The sequence below is a fragment of the Zalophus californianus genome, chromosome 8 (genome assembly GCF_009762305.2).
Source record: "Zalophus californianus isolate mZalCal1 chromosome 8, mZalCal1.pri.v2, whole genome shotgun sequence".
Classification (NCBI taxonomy): domain Eukaryota; kingdom Metazoa; phylum Chordata; class Mammalia; order Carnivora; family Otariidae; genus Zalophus; species Zalophus californianus.
The window spans coordinates 79,127,726-79,146,722 of NC_045602.1; the positions used below are offsets into that span (position 1 = coordinate 79,127,726).

The following is an 18,997-nucleotide window of genomic DNA, read 5'->3' on the forward strand; positions in this document are numbered from 1 at the left end:
ACGCAGAAAGAAGTTTCCCCATTATCTCACTTACCAGATTTGTGTATAGTTCTGTACATGAGCTTCAAGTTTTTAAAAATGTTTAATTAAAACTAAGATAATAAATTTTGTAGATACATATTTTAAGGATTTTATTTATTTGTTAGAGAAGGGAGAGCACAAGCACACAGGGAGAGGCAGGCAGAGGGAGAAGGAGGCTCCCCGCTGAGCAAGGAGCCCAATGGGGGTCTCGATCCCAGGACCCTGGGATCATGACCTGAGCTGAAGGCAGACGCTTAACTGACTGAGCCCACCCGCGCTTCCCAGTATTTTCTTTTTTTCCACATAACAGTATGCTCTGGACCTCTTCACCCAGCAAATTTTTAAGCAGCTTTGTTGGGATATAATTTAGATACTAATGAATTGATGCGTTCTAAGTGTACAATTCAGTGATATTTTGTAAGTTTGTAGAGTTGTGCATCTGTTATCACAACTCAACTTTAAAATATTTTCATCACCTCAGAAAGATTTCTTGTACCAATTTGCAGTCATTCCCTGTTCCTAGCCCCACATATACAACAGTTCCCACCCCCACTCTGCCAGTCCCCCCATCCACAGTTCTACTTTCCATGGAAGCTGATGATCCTCCTTTTCTTGCATTGTCAGATGGTCAGTTGTAGCCTAACACTATATTATTCACTAACTTCATCTCATTACATAGGCATTTTATAATCTCACATCATCACAAGAAGAATGGTGAGTACAGTACAATAAGCTACTTTGAGTGAGATCACATTCACATAACTTTTTTTTTTTTAAAGATTTTATTTATTTGACAGAGAGAGACACAGAGAGGGAACACAAGCAGGGGGAGTGGGAGAGGGAGAAGCAGGCTTCCCACTGGGCAGGGAGCCCGATGCAGGGCTCAATCCCAGGACCCTGGGATCATGACCTGAGTCAAAGGCAGATGCTTAATGACCGAGCCACCCTGGCACCCCTCACATAACTTTTCTGCAGTATATTCTTATCATTGTTCTTTTTTATTACTAGTTATTGTTAATCTCTCACTGTGCCTAATTTTTTTTTTTTTTTTAGGAGGGTGCGGCAGAAGGAGAGGGAGAGAGAGAATCTTAAGCAGGTTACGCCCGGCACAGAGCCCAGTGCAGGGCTTGATCTCACAACCCTGAGATCATGATCTGAACTGAAATCAAGAGTCGGATGCTTAACCGACTGAGCCACCCAGGCACCCCTAAATTTATTTTAGATATGTATAGGAGAAAGCATAGTATATGTAGCATTTTGTACTATCTCCATTTTCAGGCCTCCACTGAGGGTCTTGGAATGTATCAACCCCTGGATAAGGAGGGGACTGCTATAAATTTCAATCATATAATATGTGGTCTTTTATGTCTAGCTTATTTCACTTACTCTGCTTGTAGCTGCTTGTAGCTGTATCAGAATTTTGTTCATTTTTATTGCCAAATAGTTTTGTATAAGTATACCATATTCTATTATCTAATCACTAATTAGAGGATATTTGAGTTGTTTCCAGTTTTTGGCTATTGTAAATGGTACTACTATATACATTTGCATATAATCCTTTGTATGGAAATGTGTTTTCGTTTTTGTTTCGGATATATTCCTTTTTTTTTTTTTTTAAAGATTTTTATTTATTTACTTGAGAGAGAGAATGAGAGAGAGAGAGCATGAGAGGGGAGAGGGTCAGAGGGAGAAGCGGACTCCCCGCCGAGCAGGGAGCCCGATGCGGGACTCGATCCCGGGACTCCAGGATCATGACCTGAGCCGAAGGCAGTTGCTTAACCAACTGAGCCACACAGGTGCCCCTCGGATATATTCCTAAGAGTGAGATTGCTGGATCATATGGTAAATTTGTTTTTTTCAGAAAGTGCTAAACTATGTTCCAGAGTGGCTGCACAATTATAGATTCCCACCAGTTGAAGGTTCTAGTAGTTTCTCTGCATCTTCACTAATACTTATCAACATCTGTCTTTTCAATTATAGTCATTCTAGTGGATATGAAATAGTATATCTTATTGTGATTTTGATTTGCATTTCTGTGATGTTGAGTATTAATGTGCTTCTTGGCCATTCTTGAATCTTCATTGGTAAAACATCTATTCAAATTTTTGTCCATTTTTAAATTTTGTAATTTGTCTTTTTATTGAGTTTTAAGAGTTCTTTTCATTTTTTTAAGTTTCTTTTGAAGTGAATGAGTTTTTAATTTTAACATCCATTTTATCAAAACTTGCTTTTATAGAGCATGCTTCTAGTGTTGTATTAAAGAAATCATTGACCCAAGGTCATGAATATTTCGTCCTAATTTTTTTTCTAAATTTCTGCCTTTAATTTCCTGTATCTTTAGCTCTATCTCTGATCTGATCTCAGACTTTCAGTTCTGTTTCATCATCTTTATTATCTGTTCTTATGCCAGTACCACACTGTCTTCATTACTATAGCTTTATACTACGTTTTGAGGTAGGCAAATATAAATTCTACAATGTTGTTATTCTTTTTCAAGTTTGTTTTGGCTATTCTCGGTCACTTGCTTTTCCATATAAATTTTATGGTCACCTTGTCAATTTCTGCAAAAAACTTGCTCAGATTTAGATGGAGATTATGTTGAATCTGTAGATCAACTTTAGGGAGAATTGTCTATTTTAATAATATTGAATCTTCCAATCTATGGAAATAGGCTGATTCTCCATTCATTTGGATCTTCTACAGTTTCTTCCAGTAGTGTCTCATAGTTTTCAGTTTAAGATTTGTAATTCTTTTGTTAAATTTACTAGGTATTTTATTGTTTTGATGCTATTGAAAATGGGTTCACAATTTTTAAATATTTTTTCATTTCTAGTATAAAGAAATACAGTTGAGTTTTATAGATCTCATATCCTTTAACTATATTGAAATATTTTTTATAGATTCCCTTAGAATTTCTTATAATCAGTGTTATGTCCTCTGTCAAAGACAGTTTTAATTCTTATTTTCCAATCTCATTGTTGCTTATTTCTTTTTTTTTTTTTTTGCCTGATTTCCCTGGCTAGAACAGTACATTACTGAATAGAAGTGGTAAGACAGCATATAGATATGAGATCTATAAAACTTGCCTTGTTTTCAGTCTTTGTGGGGAAAGCATTCAGATGTTCACCGTTAACTGTGGTGTTAATCAGTTTCAGTTTGTTGAAAGTTCATATCATGAATGGAAATGGGTGCCTTTTCTAGGTGTATTGAGATTCTTTTTTCTTTTTTGTATTAATGTATGATGTAGTGGTATTCAAATGTTAAGCCCAACCTTGCATTTCTAGAATAAATCCAGTTGATCCTGGCATAATCCTCTTTATATGTTACTAGATTTGGTTTGTAATACTTTGTTGAAGTTTTTGTGATCTATACCCATGAGGATATTGATCAGTAACTTTCTTTTGTTTTGTTTGTCTGGCTTTGGTGTCAGTTTAAAATTAGCTTCCTAGGATTAGTCATGAAGTGTTCCTTCCTCTTTTTTTCTGCAAGAGGTTGTGAAAGATTGGTTTTCCTGTTTTAAGTGTTTGGCAAAATTAACTAACAAAGCTTTTGTCTTTTGAATACTTATAAATTTCTAATACAGTTTCTTAACTTGTTATATTGTTATCTCTTTGTCATACTTTCTTTTTCATCTTGAGTCATTCTCAGTAATTTTTGTCTTTCTAACCTATTGTGTTTCATCTAAGTTGTGAGCATAAAGTTCATGGTATCTTTTATTTTATTTTATTATTTTTTTATTATGTTAATCACCATACAGTACATCATTAGTTTTTGATGTAGTGTTCCACAATTCATTGTTTGCGTATAACACCCAGTGCTCCATGCAGAACGTGCCCTCCTTAATACCCATCACCAGGCTAACCCATCCCCTATCCTCCCCTCGAAAACCCTCAGTTTTGTTTCTCAGAGTTATAGGATCATTTTATAATCCTTTACATCTCTGTAAGGTTAGTAGTGGTGTCGCTTCTTTTGATTCTAATTTTGGTGATCTGTGGCTCCTTTTTTTTTTTCCCCTTGGTCAAACTAGTGAAAGGTTTTCTATCTTTTTGATCTCCTCAGACTGAGTGCCTTAAACAATAGAGATTTATTTTCTGATAGCTATTGAGGCTAAAAGTTCAAGATGAAAGCGTCAGCAGGGTTGTTTCCTGGTGAGAGCTCTCTTCTTGGTGGCAGATGGCTGCCTTCTCCCTGAGTCTTCATATGGCCTTTACTCTATGCATGCCCAGAGAGAGATTTTTCTTATTTCTCCTCTTATAAGGACATCTGTCCTATTGGATTAGGGCCCTACCCATTTAACTTTAATTACTTCCTCAAAGGCCCTATCTCCAAATACATTCACATTGGGAGTTAGGGATTCAGTGTATGAATTTGGGAGAGATAAAATCAAGTCCATAACAAATTTCATGGTTCCAAAACCTTGCTATATATAATTTTCTAAAATCCATACCAGACATCCTCGGTAAGAATCTCCATCGTGGATAGGGGTATCTAAGCGATGCTTTGCAACCAGATAGTTTTCAGCCCTGGGAATGAGGAAATATTCATTAAGAAATCCCCAGCTACAGATGATTAAGTGGTTACTAATTTTTGCTGTCACAGACAATACTGCAGTGAACGAACAGTGTTGTACACATGCATTTCTCTATGCTCGTGTCATTGCTTCAGGACAAATACTTACAGGTAGAATTTCTGAGTTAAAGTCTATACTGCATTGCCCTCCAGAAAATTTTAATGCTACACCAAGTGTGAGAGAAAAAGGCAATTTTCAACCATAATCAAATCCTAGCTAAGGTTGTGATGTTTGCATTTGAGTCATAGAATATAAAGGTCTTGTTAGTAAATACTCAAATCTGACTTTTGACCTTCCAAATGTTTTTTCATTCCATTTTTTGTAGAAAGATCCAGTGTCTAGTGGTAGAAATGAAAGTAAAGAATTTTTACAAAAATGGTTTTTAGATGGACGATGTTTTGTAAATTACTTCAGAATTTTGATGAAAGTCTTATCTCATTTGAATGCCAGCTTTACTGTACTTGAAAAGTTGGCATTTCAAATTGCTGCTGGCATGTGTGTTTTTGTTTGGTTCTTAGAAAGTTGAAGTGTCTAGATAAATGCTACAAGAGAAATGCATTGTGATGCAAGGACATGCTTCTCATGCCTAATGAGTGGTATCTTAAGGTAGGAAATGTCCTTGGACATCTTAGGCCGGGGATTAAATAAACCGTCTCTCAATTGAAAGGTTTTACAGTGTTTATACAATGGATAAAGTTTAAAAATAATTGCTCTAAAATATTTTACAGTTTTGGGACGCCTGGGTGGCTCAGTTGGTTAAGTGCCTGCCTTCAGCTCGGGTCATGATCCCAGGGTCCAGGAATCAAGTCCCACATCAGGCTCCCTGCTCAGTGGGGAGCCTGCTTCTCCCTCTGCCTGCTCTGCCTGCCATTCACCCCTGCTTGTGCACTCGCGGGCACTCTCTCTTTCTCAAATAAATAAGTAAAATCTTAAAAAAAAAATTTATAGTTTTGAAGTTCTAATGAAATTGTTTGAATGCAAGAATATATCTCCTTTTATAAAAACCCTCACATAAACTAGGGGATGTACTGTATATGTACTGAATGGAATACAAGATCACTTTCTTATATTCTTTTAAATAACCAATGTACAAAAGTGCTCAGAAAGTTGAAGCCAAAACTTCACACTATTTTTACTCATATTTAACATTGTTGTCCTGAAATTTAACAGGTTTCTCTTTGTTCAGAGGTACTGTAATGGGAATTAGATTGTAAAGGTTCTGTTGTAAAATGCAATTATGTATAGTTAAATTAACAAAAAACTTGGATGATGGTTGTGGCATTCTCTTGCCAGGGCAACATAATTTAAAGAACAATAATGATAGGGTTTGAAATAATAATTTGTGATTTTTTTTTTTTATTCCTAGAAACGGCGACTTGAACATAGTAAAAATGTAAATACAGAAAAGCTAAGAGCTCCTGTTATTTGTGTACTTGGACATGTGGACACAGGGAAGACAAAAATTCTAGATAAAGTAAGAAAATATTGTTAGCATATAACTTTTTAAGTAAGTGAATGGTACCTTATAAAAAGCTAATAGAAACCAAAGCACAGATAGGCAGTTCTGTTACATTAAATAGGTTGCTACTTTCTTATTGCTTTTGTTTCTTTTTATATTTCAAAATACAAATCTGAATCTGCTGTCTCATCCCAGCTTCGTCACACACATGTACAAGATGGTGAAGCAGGTGGCATTACGCAACAAATTGGGGCCACCAATGTTCCCCTGGAAGCCATTAATGAACAGACTAAGATGATTAAAAATGTAAGTACGCTGTATTTGGTGTGTTTTAATCTCTAACAGAAATTAAGGTACAAATTTCAGATACAGAAAAAAAGAATAGTATAAAGATCCATATGCTCACTATTCATAATTAACACTTGTGCCATTTTGTTCAATTTTACTTGAGATTTTTTTTTTTAAAGAAAACATTAGATGTTATAGGAGCCCTCATTTTTCATTTCCTTTCCTCTTGCTCCCAAAGGCAAATGCTATTTTGAAGTTATATTGTTCCCCTGCATGTTTTAACACTTTTCCTGTAGATTTCCATGTTGAAAAACTGTTTCCTCCCCCACCCTCTTTTCCTTCTATCACATTGTGATTATATTTTCTTTATCTCCCTAATATTTTCTATGTTGGAGATACTCAGTTTATTCAAAATAAATAAAGAAAGTCACATGACATTAAGGTAAAGCTTAATGAATCATTATAAAACAAATACTTTTGTGTCACCTGTGTTAGGAGATAGAACCTTGGCCCTTACCTCAAGAAGACCTCTGTTAGGTCCCTTTCCAATCGAAATACTCTTCCAGTCACAAGGAACTTTTAAAGTAATCTCTACCTTTTAATGTGTTAGAGGTTGCAAAATGTTGTTATTTCAAGCCCTTTATCCATGTTAATGAACAGTGGTTTGGTTTTGTTTTACTATAAACTCATGAATTAACATATTTACTGTGTTTTAATTCATTTATTCTTGTGGTGATATAGTCTCATTTTTGTCCAGTCATTGACTCCTGAGTCTTTTTGATTCAGTTTTAGTAGTCTTTGGTTGCATCCTTGAGTCTGATGTAGCAGGATGTTTAGGCTCATCTTATACATATGGTGCTCCAGTCTTGGAACTGAACCTTGTAAAAATTCCGTAGTTCCATTATCACAGAGCAGGTAAAAAAGGTAAATTTGGAACTAAGGAGTAACAAAACTGATAACTGACACACAGAGCACAAATTATTATACGCTAGTATCTCCTTTTATTCTTTCTTTGGCCTTAGTTCTCTATATAGAAAGGGTCTATGAGTTTGTCTCCAATTGGTGGTGGTGGTGGGAGGGGGGGTTGTTTGGTTGAGATTGTGTTTTACGAATCTTGTTTTCTGGTAGATTCCTAAGGAAGGAATAAGGGGAGTAATACTCTGTGTTTTTGAATATTGCATACCTACTTTGTGGCCTTCACCCTGGAAAGTTAGTTGGCTACATATAAAATCCTTGATTCACCTTTTCTTTCCTTAAATATCTTAAAGGTTACTTGCGTTTCTTCTCACATAAAATATTGCCTTTCAGGTTTGATCATAAGCTGGTTTTCATCCTTTTATAAGTAATGTGGCCTAATTTTGCATTTTGGGGTTGATTCTTCTGGGCCAGTTTTCCAGTTATGTGGAAATTTTCCAGTTCTTTTTCAGTATGTAATTTAAAATCTTTATTTTAGGACAGTTTTCTTAAATTACAGTTTTTCAAATTCATAATTTAAAATTTATCTTGGTTGTAATTTATCTGATATTTCTATGTGTTAGTCATTGGGGATTTATAATAGCTAATTCTGCCAGTTGCCAGAGCTTGAAATCTGGTGTTACTTTAGAACACAGTTAAAGAGCATGATTTTTATTAGGTCTGTATTAAAGTTCTCGGGATAACTTTTATATGACAATTATAATTGCTTGTATTCCAGACACTGAAGTGGAAATAATTATGGTGCTCAGTGACTATTGATTTAAGATCACCAGAATGCAACTATGAGATGTTTTACATTTGAATCATTTTGACCTAGATCAGGAGATAAGATTTTTTGAAAAATCACTTGAAGATTGACAGTATAGATAAGCAAGTAAAAAAAATCATGTATGTGAGAGATTTGTTGGTCAATGCCACTATTTAGGGTAAAAGGGAATGTCCATATCAGGCATGTTGTAATTTTTTTCCATTCATTAAAGAACTTTTGTCCAGAAAGTCAAGTGTTTATGATGTTATTTAAATACAGCAGTCTTTTCTTTAATATTTTAGGTTGGTGTAGTAAATTTTCTTTAAAACACACTTTAGGATATTTTTTCAAAGTTTAGAATTGCTTTAAAGTTGGACTAGATACATTTTTCAAGTTGTCAGAACCTCTTCTTGCATGTTACCTTTTTATAGATAATCACTCTCAGACGACTTGTCATTTGTTACTTATTGATAATCTGCTCAGAATTAGAGTACACCATGTTTTATGACCTTAACAAAGAGAATATTTTCTCATTTCATTCCCCCTGCAAACTCCTTTGGATTAATGAGAATATTGACTATTTTGCTTTGCTGGTTGATTCACTGACTGTCGTAAAACCATTTATTTAGAAAGGAAAGTGATGTTTTTAAGTTTTCATGGCTGAATAACAGTTTTTATAAAGAAACTTCAATTATTTTGACTTTCTTAAGCTCTCTACTTTTCCCCACCTTTTCTAGTTTGATAGAGAGAACGTACGAATTCCAGGCATGCTCATTATTGATACTCCTGGGCATGAGTCTTTCAGGTAAGAGCAACTTGCGTTATTTGGCATCAAACAAACTACTAGAAACCATTAAATCTAAAAGTTCAGTGAGTGGGAAAGTCTGATTAGGCAACACTGAGGTAGTATTTTAAGATCTGTAGTCCCTGTAGCTACCGATCATCTGTGCCTACTGAATAAGTAGTAATTTATATGGATACTTGATTTTTGTTTTTGTTTTTTTAAAGATTTTATTTGACAGAGACAGCAAGAGAGGGAACACAGTAAGGGGGAGTGGGAGAGGGAGAAGCAGGACCCCCGTTGGGCAGCCCAACGTGGGGCTTGATCCTAGGACCCTGGGATCATGACCTGAGCCGAAAGCAGACGCTTAATGACTGAGCCACCCAGGCGCCCCAAGAATACCTGTTTTTTATAGAGATCTTTCGTACTTTGAAAGACCAAATCCTAATACATACTTGGTCTATCTCCTGTGAAACCCATTATACATGGAATTTATCCTGTTGCCTCTTAGCAGTATTCCTTAGTGCAAAAAACTTGGCCAATACAATTTGCAGAAATACTGGAGTAACTTCTGGAACTAACTTATTCCAGCTGATGTGAGTTCACTATGTCAGATAAGCATTTGGCAAGTTAAGGGCTAATGGCACTTAAATTTTTAATGCATGTGCTTCATTTTGTTTTTTTCGTTGAGGTTTTACAAAGAAACATTTGTTTCTTTAAAAGAGTAATTTCAAGATTTCTCTTTATGCATCTTTTCCCTCTTTTCAACAGTAATCTGAGAAACAGAGGAAGCTCTCTTTGTGATATTGCCATTTTAGTCGTTGATATTATGCATGGTTTGGAGCCCCAGACAATTGAATCTCTTAACCTTCTGAAATCTAAAAAATGTCCCTTCATTGTTGCACTCAATAAGGTAAGCTCCCCTGAAGAATTAATGTGAAAACATGCTTCTTAAATTTTTGTGATTAAACACATGTCCTAGTATAACTTTGATATAAAAATATGTATTTATGCTAAGTGTATTTTGACAAATTTATATACACATATAACCACCACCATCAGAATATAAACCATCTCCATATTCCCAGAATGCTCACTCATGTTCTTTTACAGTAAGCCTACCCCCTTTTTCAACCCCAAACACTGACCTATCACTATAGACTAGTTTTGTTTGTTTTATAATTTCACATTAATGGAATTATACAGTGTGTAATCTTTTGAATCTGGCATTTTCCACTCTTATTATTTTACATTTATCCATGTTGTTGCATATACCACTGATTGTTCCTTTTCGTTGATAAGTGATATTTCGTTATCTGATTAGTACCATACTTCATCCATTTACACACTGAATAATAGTTGGATTGATTCCACTTTAAGTTATTAAGAAAACAGCTGTCAACATTCTCACACATGTTTGGGTTGAAATTTCTTTTGATTTACTTTGAATAAATATTTAAAAAGAAAATTGCTGGGTCAAGTTGTATGTATATGTTCCACTTAATGAGAAAGTGGCATTTTCCCAAAGAGTTTGTACCATTTTATATTTTAAGATTTCAATTCTGCACATTCTTGCCAATGTTTGTTCTACTTACAGCCATTGTAATAAGTGTGTAATGCTAAATTATTGTGGTTTAATTTGTATTTCTGTGATGACTAATGGCATCAAAAATCTTTTCATATATTTATTTGCCGTCTCTCTGTGAAGTAACTATTTTAAAATCTTTGCTCATGTTTTATTGGATTATTGTCTTACTATTGAATTTTAAGAGTTCTTTATTGTTGATTGAAGTCCTTTGTTTATGTGTATTGCGGGTATGTTCTTTTAGTCAATGACTTGGTTTTTCATTTTCTTGATGTGTTTTGAAGAGCAGAAATTTCTAATTTTGTTGAAGTCTGATGTATCAGAAAAAAAAATTTTTTTTTTTTAACGATTTGACTTATTTATTTGACAGAGACACAGCAAGAGAGGGAACACAAGCAGGGGGAGTGGGAGCAGGGAGCCTGATGTGGGGCTCAATCCCAGGACCCTAGGATCATGACCTGAGCTGAAGGCAGACGCTTAACAACTGAGCCACTCAGGCGCCCTGAGAAATTTTTTTTTATAATTTATGTTTCTTATGTTCTCTATAAGTAGTCTTTAACCATTTTCATAATTTTAACATTTAGATCTCTGGTATTTTTAGTTAATTTTTGTGCATAGTATAAAGATCAAGGTTCACTTTTTTCCAAAAATCTGGTTCAAAACCTTTTGTTGAAAAGATTATACTTACTTTATTGATTTCTTTTTTATAATGCTGTACAGTTGACACAATGTTACATTAGTTTTAGGTGCACAACATAGTGATTGAACTATACACATTATGCTGTGTTCACAAATGTAGCTATCATCTGTTGTATCCAGTGCAGTACGCTGTACCTTCTACTTTGGTGATTTATACATTCTATAACTGGAATCCTACACGTCCTACTCCCCTTCACACGTTTCATCCATGCCCCATGCCGCCCCCCCCCCCCGCCTCTGATAACCACTTTGTTCTGTTTATGGGTCTGTTTCTACTTGTTTGCTTGTTTTTGCTTTATTTTGTTTTTTTATTTTGGATTCCACATGTTGGTGAAATCATATAGTATTTGTCTTTCTCTGTCAGGCTTATTTCACTTAGCATAATATCCTCTGGGTCTGTCCACGTTGTAAATGACAGGATCTCATTCATTTTTATGACTAATACTCCGGTGTCTGTCTGTCTGTGTATGTATGTGTACAGACCACGTCTTTATCCATTGAACTATCAGTGATCACTTAGGTTGCTTTCATATCTTGGCTATTGTAAATAATGATGCAGTAAACATAGGTGTGCATATCTCTCTTTGAATTAGTGTTTTTGCTTGCTTTAGGTAAATACCCAGTAGTGGGATTACTGGATCATAATGGTATTTCTGTTTTTAGTTTTTTGAGGAATCTCCATACTGTTTTCCACATTGATTGGTTGTACCAATTTACAGTGTTCCCTTTTCTACACATCCTCAGCAGCACTTGTTTTTTATTGTCTTTTTAATACTAGCCACTCTGACTCTGTCATAAGGTGATATTTCACTATGGTTTTGTTTCCCTGATGATTTGTGATGTTGAGCATCTTTTCATGTGTCTGTTGGCCATCATCTCTTTGGCTTCTTTGGAAAAATGTCTATTTAGTTTCTATGCCCATTGTTTTATTTATAATTTGTGTTTTGGCATGTTGTGTTGTGTATGTTCTTTATATATGTTTGACATTAACTCTTTATTGGATATATCCTTTGCAAATATCTTCTCTCATTCAGTAGGTTGTGTTTTTGTTTTGTTGATGGTTTCCCTAACTTTACAAAAGGTTTTTATTTTGGTGTAGTCCTAATAGTTTATTTTTATTTTTGTTTACCTTGCCTTAGGAGACATATATAGAACAAAGTTGTTGCAGCCAATGTCAGAGAAATTACTGCCTGTGTTCTCTTCTAGGAGTTTTATGGTTTCAGGTCTTACATTTAGGTCTTTAATGCATTTTGAGTTTATTTTGTGTATGGTGTTAGAAAGTGGTTTGGTTTTATTCTTTTACATGTAGCTGTCCATGTTTCCCAGAACCATTTATTGAAGAGACTGTCTTTTCCCCATTGTATATTCCTTTCACTTTTGTAACAGAGTGACCCTATAAGCATTGGTTTATTTCTGGGCTCTCTGTTCTGTTCCATTGAACAGTGTCTATTTTTGTGCCAGTACCACTCTTGTTTTCATTACTATAGTTTTGTACTATAGCTTGAAATCTGGGATTGTGATTACTCCAGCTTTTTCTTTTTCTCAAGAATGCTTTCACTATTTGGGGTCTTTTCTGATTCTATACAAATTTTAGGATTATTTGTTGTAGTTCTCTGAAAATTGCTGTTGGTATTTTGATAGGGATTGCATTGAATCTGTAAATTGCTTTGGATAGAATGGACATCTGTAACAGTATTCTTCCAATCCACGAGTGTGGTATATCTTTCCTTTTGTTTGTGTCATCTTCCATTCATCAGTGTCTTAGAGTTTTCAGAGTACAGGTTTTTCACCTTTTGATTTAAATTTGTTTCTGGGTATTTTATTCTTTCTGGCACAACTGTAAAATGGGATGGTTTTCTTAACTTGTCTTTCTTCTACTTAATTATTATCTATCACTGTCATTATTAGTGTATAGAAATACAAGAGATTTTTGTATATTAATTTTGTATCCAACTTTACTGAATAAATGCATTCTACTCATTTTTTGGTAGAGTCTTTAGGGGTTTCTATATACATTATCCTGTCATACACTAACAGTGATGGTTTTACCTCTTCCTTACTAATTTGGATGACTTTTATTTCTTGTCTTATTGCTACTGCTGGGACTTCCCGTGTTGTATTGAATAAAAGTGGCAAGAGTGGACATTCTTGCCCTGTTCAGTCTTAGAGGAAAAGCTCTCAGTTTTTCACCATTGAGTATGATGTTAGCTGTGTGTTTGTCATATATGGCCTTTATTATGAGAGGTGTGTTCCCTCTAAACCCACTTCATTGAGTTTTTATCACGAATGGATATTAGTTTTTGTCAGATTCATTTTCTGAATCTATTGAGGTCATTTTAGGACTTTTGTCCTTCATTTTGTTAATGTGGTGTATCACCTTGATTGATTTTAGATATTGAACCATCTTTGCAACCCTGGAATAAATCCCACTTGATCGTGGTGAATGATTGTTTTCAGTGTATTGGTGAATTTGGTTTGCTAATGTTTTGTTGAGGATTTTTGCATCTGTGTTCATCAGGGACATTGGCCTGCAGTTTTCTTTTTTTGTAGTGTCTTTGTCTTGTTTTGGAATTTGGGTACTACTGGCATCATGGAATGTATTTGGAAATTTTCCTTCCTATTCTGTTTTTTGGAATAGTTTGAGAGGAATAGGTGTGAACTAGTCTTTAAGTGTTAGGTAGAATTCACGTGTGAAGCCATTTGACTTCAAAAGTTCTAGACTTGATTGTTGGGACTGTTTGGATAATTGGTTCAGTTTTGTTACTAGTAATTAATTGGTCTCTTTGGATTTTCTGTTTCCTCCTGATTTGTCTTGGAAGGTTGTATGTTTCTAATGATTTATTCATTTCTTCTAAGTTGTCAAAGTTGTTGGCATATAATTTTTTTATTTTTCTTTGTTTGAGAGAGGGAGAGCGAGCAAGAGACAGAGCACACAAACGGGGAGGGACAGAGGGAGAAGCAGAATCCCTCCTGGGCAGGGATCCTGATGTGGGGATTGATCCCAGAACCCTGGGATCATGACCTGAGCTGAAGGCAGATCCCTGCATATGATTTTTTGTAATAGACTCCTAGTCCTTTGTATTTCTGTGGTGTTGGTAACTTCTGTTTCTGATTTTGAGTCCTTTTTTTCTCAACGAGTCTGGCTAAAGGTTTATTAATTTTGTTTATTAGCAAAGAATGAGCTCTTGGCTTCATTGATTAATAAAGTTTTTATAGTCTCTTTCATTTATTTCTGCTCTAATGTGTTATTTCTTACCTTCTACTAACTGTGGGCTTTTGTTGCTGTTGTTGTTTCTCCCCAGTTCCTTTATGTATAAGGTTAAATTGTTTATTTTCTTGAGATAGACTTGTGTTGCTACAAATTTTTCTCTTATTACTGCTTTCACTGTATCACAAAGATTTTGGACTGTTGTGTTTTCATTTTCATTTGAGTTCTTCATTGACCCCCTGGTTGTTCAGTACCATGTTGTTTAGCCTTCACATGTTTTTTCCAGTGTTTCTCTTGTAATTGATGTATATTTTTATACTGTTTTGGTTGGAAAGGATTGATACGATTTCAATCTTAAGTTTATTGAAACTTGTTTCGTGGCGTAACGTGATCTTTCCTGAAAAATGTTCCATGTGCACTTGAAAAGAATGTATTCCTTTGTTGTTGCACAGGATATACTGTACATGTCTGTTAAGTCCATTTGGTTGGATGTGTCATTTGCTTACACTGTTCTTTATTGATTTTGTACCTGGATGATCTATCCATTGAGGTGAAGGGGGTATTAAAGCCCCCTGCTGATCTTGTTATTACTCGCAGTTTCTCCCTTTGTTTGTTAATAATTGCTTTATGTCTTCAGGTGCTCCAGCTTTACGTACATAAATACAGTTGTGGATCTTGTTGGATTGATTTCTTTATTATTATTAGTGCCTTTCTTTGTCTCTTGTAATAGTCTTTGTTTTAAAGTCTCTTTGATAAAAGCATTGCTGCCCGGCTTTTTTTTTTTTTCTTTCTTTCCACGTCTGTTCACATCGAATAGCTTTTTTCTATCCCTTCTCCTTCATTCTGTGTGTTTTTAGGACTGAAGTGGGTTTCTTGTAGGCAGCATATAAATGGGTTCTATTTTCTTAACCATTCTGTCACCCTTTGTGTTTTGAATGGAGCATTCAGATCATTTACATTTAAAGTAATTATTAATTGGTATGTACTTATTGCTGTTTTGTCACTTGCTTTCTGGTTGTTTTTGTAGTTCTCTTTTTCCTTTCTTCTCTTGCTCTCTTTTTTGTGATTAATGGTTTTCTTTAGTGTCATGATTGAATTTCTTTTGTGTGTCTACTACAGGTTTTCGCATGAGGTTCACTTGTGACATCCAAAGTGTATATTATAAATATAGCAGTGTATATTAATTTGGTGGTCAGTCACGTTTGAACATAGTCTAAAAGAACTTCATTTTTATTTACTTCCTCCACGTTTTAAATATATTTTGCATCTTTTTATTTTGTGAGTCTTTTTTCCTTTCATAATTTTGTTCTATTATGGCCTTTTATTTTTCAATTATAGAAGTCTCTTGGATATTTCTTGTAAGGCTGGTGTAAGTAGTGAAGAACTCCTTAACTTTTGTTTGGGAAACTCTTGATCTCTCCTTCAATTCTGAATAACCTTGCTCGGTATAATATTTTTGGTTGTAGTTTTTTTCCACTCCTTTGTGGACTGCACATTTCTGCTGACAAATCAGCTGATAGTAGCCTTATAAGGTTTCCTTTGCATATAGCTAGTTGCTGCTTCTAGAATTCCCTCTTTATCTTTCATCTTTGATATTTTAACTATGTTTCATGATATGGACCTCCTTGGCTTCAATGTGTTTGGAACTTTCTCTGCTTCCTGAACCTGGATGTCTGTTTCCTTCCCAGGGCTAAAGAAGTTTTCAGCTATTACTTCCTGAAATAAGTTTTCTGCCCCTTTCTCTCTGTTTTCTCCTTACGGGACCTCTATAAAGAGAATGTTTGTTTGCTTGATATTATCTAAGAGATCCCTTAATCTATCCTCATTTTTTTTCTTTTTTTTTTTTTTTTCTGTTCAGCTTTGTTGCTTTCCATTTCCCTGTTTTCTAGATCACTGATCCCTTATGCATCCTGAAATCTATTGATTCCGTCTAATGTATTTTTCCTTTCAGTTATTGTATTCTTCAACTCTGGTTCTTTCTTATATTTTCTATGTCTTTTTTGAAGTTCTCCCTGAGTTCATTCATGGTTCTCTCCAGTCCAGTGAGCATCTTCATTACCATTACTTTGAACTCTTTATCAGGCATAGTGCTTATCTCCATTTAATTCTTTTTCTGAGGTTTTGTCTTGTTCTTTTGTTTGAAGTATATTTTGTCATTTCGTTTTTATTTCTTCCTCTCTTTGTATGAATTAGGTGGAACAGCTATTTCTCCTCAACTAGAGGGAGTGATGTTGTGTATGGGTTCCTGTGTAGAATGTGCTTGGTGAGTTTGGGTAGCTGGCTGGAGCTGTGGTATTTGTGGGCTGTGGGTCCTGGCACACTCCATGTTGGGGCCACTCTGGTATGATAATCAGAACTGAAGTAGGTTCAAGCTGGGTGTTCCTGGGGCTCTCCACCCAGAGGGCAGCGCAGCTGGAGGTCAAATGGGTAAAAGCCAGGGGGTCCCAGGGCTGTATTTGCAGAGAGCACCCTAGCATCACAGCTAGAGCTAAAGTTGGTGTAAGCCAGGGGACTTGGGGGCTCTCCTTGCAAAGAGCACTCTGACAGGACAGCTGAAATTGAGTGGGCACAGGCTGGGGCAGTCCTATATTAAAGGCACCCTGGGAGTACAGCTGAACCTGAAGTGGATGCAAGCTAGGGGCCCTGGGGCTCTCCATGCAGGGGCACACTGGTGGTGGCTGAAGCCAAGGCAGGTGTGGGCAAGGGTGTCCTGGGGCACTCTGTGCAGGAGGTTCCCTGGCAAGTTGTCTGGAGTCTAAGCTGGTGTGGGTTGGGAGGTTCTGACATGCTGTACACTAGGGGTACCCTGGTAAGTGTCTGGAGCCAAAGTGGTGTGGGCCTGGAGTGTTCTAGGGTGCTTTGTGTTCATGCTGACGTTCAGCTGATGAGACCCCTGGACCTGTAGTGAGGGCTGGCCAGCCATGTCCTGGTATGCATCACACTGGAGCCCACCTTGATGGGATGGCTTGGGCTGGTGTGGGCTAGGGACTCAGGGCTCACTGAGGTGGAGGGCCCACTAGAGTGCCTGGACGTTGCCCCTGGTTGTGCTGTCAGGGTGGAGGGGAATGTGAACTGTGGTACTTGATAGTAACTCTTGACAGTAGCTGGAGAGAGTTTCAGCAGTTTGCTGTTAGGTTCTAGAACTGGTTCCTTTATATTCTAGTTGTCCTTTCAAACTGCAGCTTTTTTTCTGTACCCCAGGGCAGACAAATCTGCTCACAGTCCCTCAGTACTATCCCTCCACACAGCAGTTTGCAGTGTTGTGGATGGGGGTTCTCTGTTTGTGTCTTCCTCTTTCTTGCCATTCTCTATGTGGTCTTTGTTGTGCAGAAGCTGTTCCAGTTAGCTCTTAGTTCTTCTTCAGGATCAGTGCTCTGTGAATAGGTGTAGATTTGATGTGTCCATGGAAGGTGGTAAGTTCAGTGTCTTCCTACATCTTGCGATCTTAGACCAGAAGTTCTCCATTGAAATACTTTTGAATCTTTGTTGAAAATTAATTAAGCCATGTATATATATATATGTCCCTTTTTGGTATTTATCTTCTCTTCCATTGACGTATATATCCATCCTTATGCCACTACTACCCTATCTTGATTATTACAGTTTTATAGTAATGTCTTGAAAGCAGGTAGTGGTCATTTCTTTAAAGTTTCATTTCTCAAAACTGTTCTGGTTATTTTACGGTCCTTGAATTTTCATATAAAGTTTAGAATCTACCTCTTAGTTTTTACAAAAAGCCTTCTGGAAGTTTTATTGGGATTGTATTTAATCTGTAGATAAATTCTATAAGAGTTGACATTTTATCAGAATTGAGTCTTCCAATAAGTGAACATGATATCTCTACATTTACTTAGTTCTTTATTTTCTCTTAGTGATATTTTGTAGTTTCCAAGTCCATGTGTTGGACATATTTTTCTAAATTTATCTGTAGTATTTCATGGTTTTGGTGCTATTGTAAATACCATTTTAAAAAATCAGATTTCTAAATTTATTTTTATATAGGAATATAGTTGATTTTTATGTATTCATTTTTAATCTTGTGATCTTATTAAATTAACTGGTTAGGCCTAGTAGCTTATTTTGTAGGTCATGTGGGATTTTCCATCCACACAATTATCTGCACATATAACAGCTGTTTTACTTTGTGCTCTGTAAGTTTTCTTCTTCCTTACTGCACTAACTAGATGTTCTAGAACAATGTTGAATAAAAGTAATGACAGACACCTTGCTTTTTGCCCCATCTTAGGGGAAGTAGCTGGTCTTTCACTCTTACGTATGCTGTCAGTCATAGGTTGTTTAAGGTGTTATTTGTGCGGTGTTTTTTTTGTTTTTTTTTTTTTTTAGTCATGAGTTGATTTTTGTCAGATGGCTATTCCACATCTCTTGAGATATTTATGTGGCTTTTCCTCTATTCTGCAAGATGAACTAATGTTGATATTTTGAGGGGACTTTACTTTTTATTATTAAGACTTTTTTATTTCTTTTTTAAAGCCATTTAAGATTTACGGTGATGTTGAAGGGAAGGTACAAGAGATTTCCCACTACCCCTGCCTCCCCCATGCACAGTCTCCCCCATTATCAGCACCTTCCCTCTCACATCAGAGTGATAGATTTGTTATAATTGATGAACTTAGATTGACTTACCATCACCCAGAGTCCATGG

At 35.8% G+C, this 18,997-nt stretch overlaps 1 protein-coding gene across 2 annotated transcripts in view; it reads left to right on the plus strand.

Annotated features, from left to right (window-relative positions):
- The window catches only part of EIF5B (eukaryotic translation initiation factor 5B), a 91,786-nt gene that overhangs the window by 59,374 nt on the left and 13,415 nt on the right, over positions 1-18,997 (plus strand). For both annotated transcript variants that reach the window (XM_027620780.1, XM_027620781.1), the window contains exons 11-14: positions 5,958-6,065; positions 6,246-6,356; positions 8,799-8,866; positions 9,614-9,755. In XM_027620780.1, the coding sequence (XP_027476581.1) occupies positions 5,958-6,065; positions 6,246-6,356; positions 8,799-8,866; positions 9,614-9,755 (429 nt within the window). The remainder of the gene's footprint in view (positions 1-5,957; positions 6,066-6,245; positions 6,357-8,798; positions 8,867-9,613; positions 9,756-18,997) is intronic.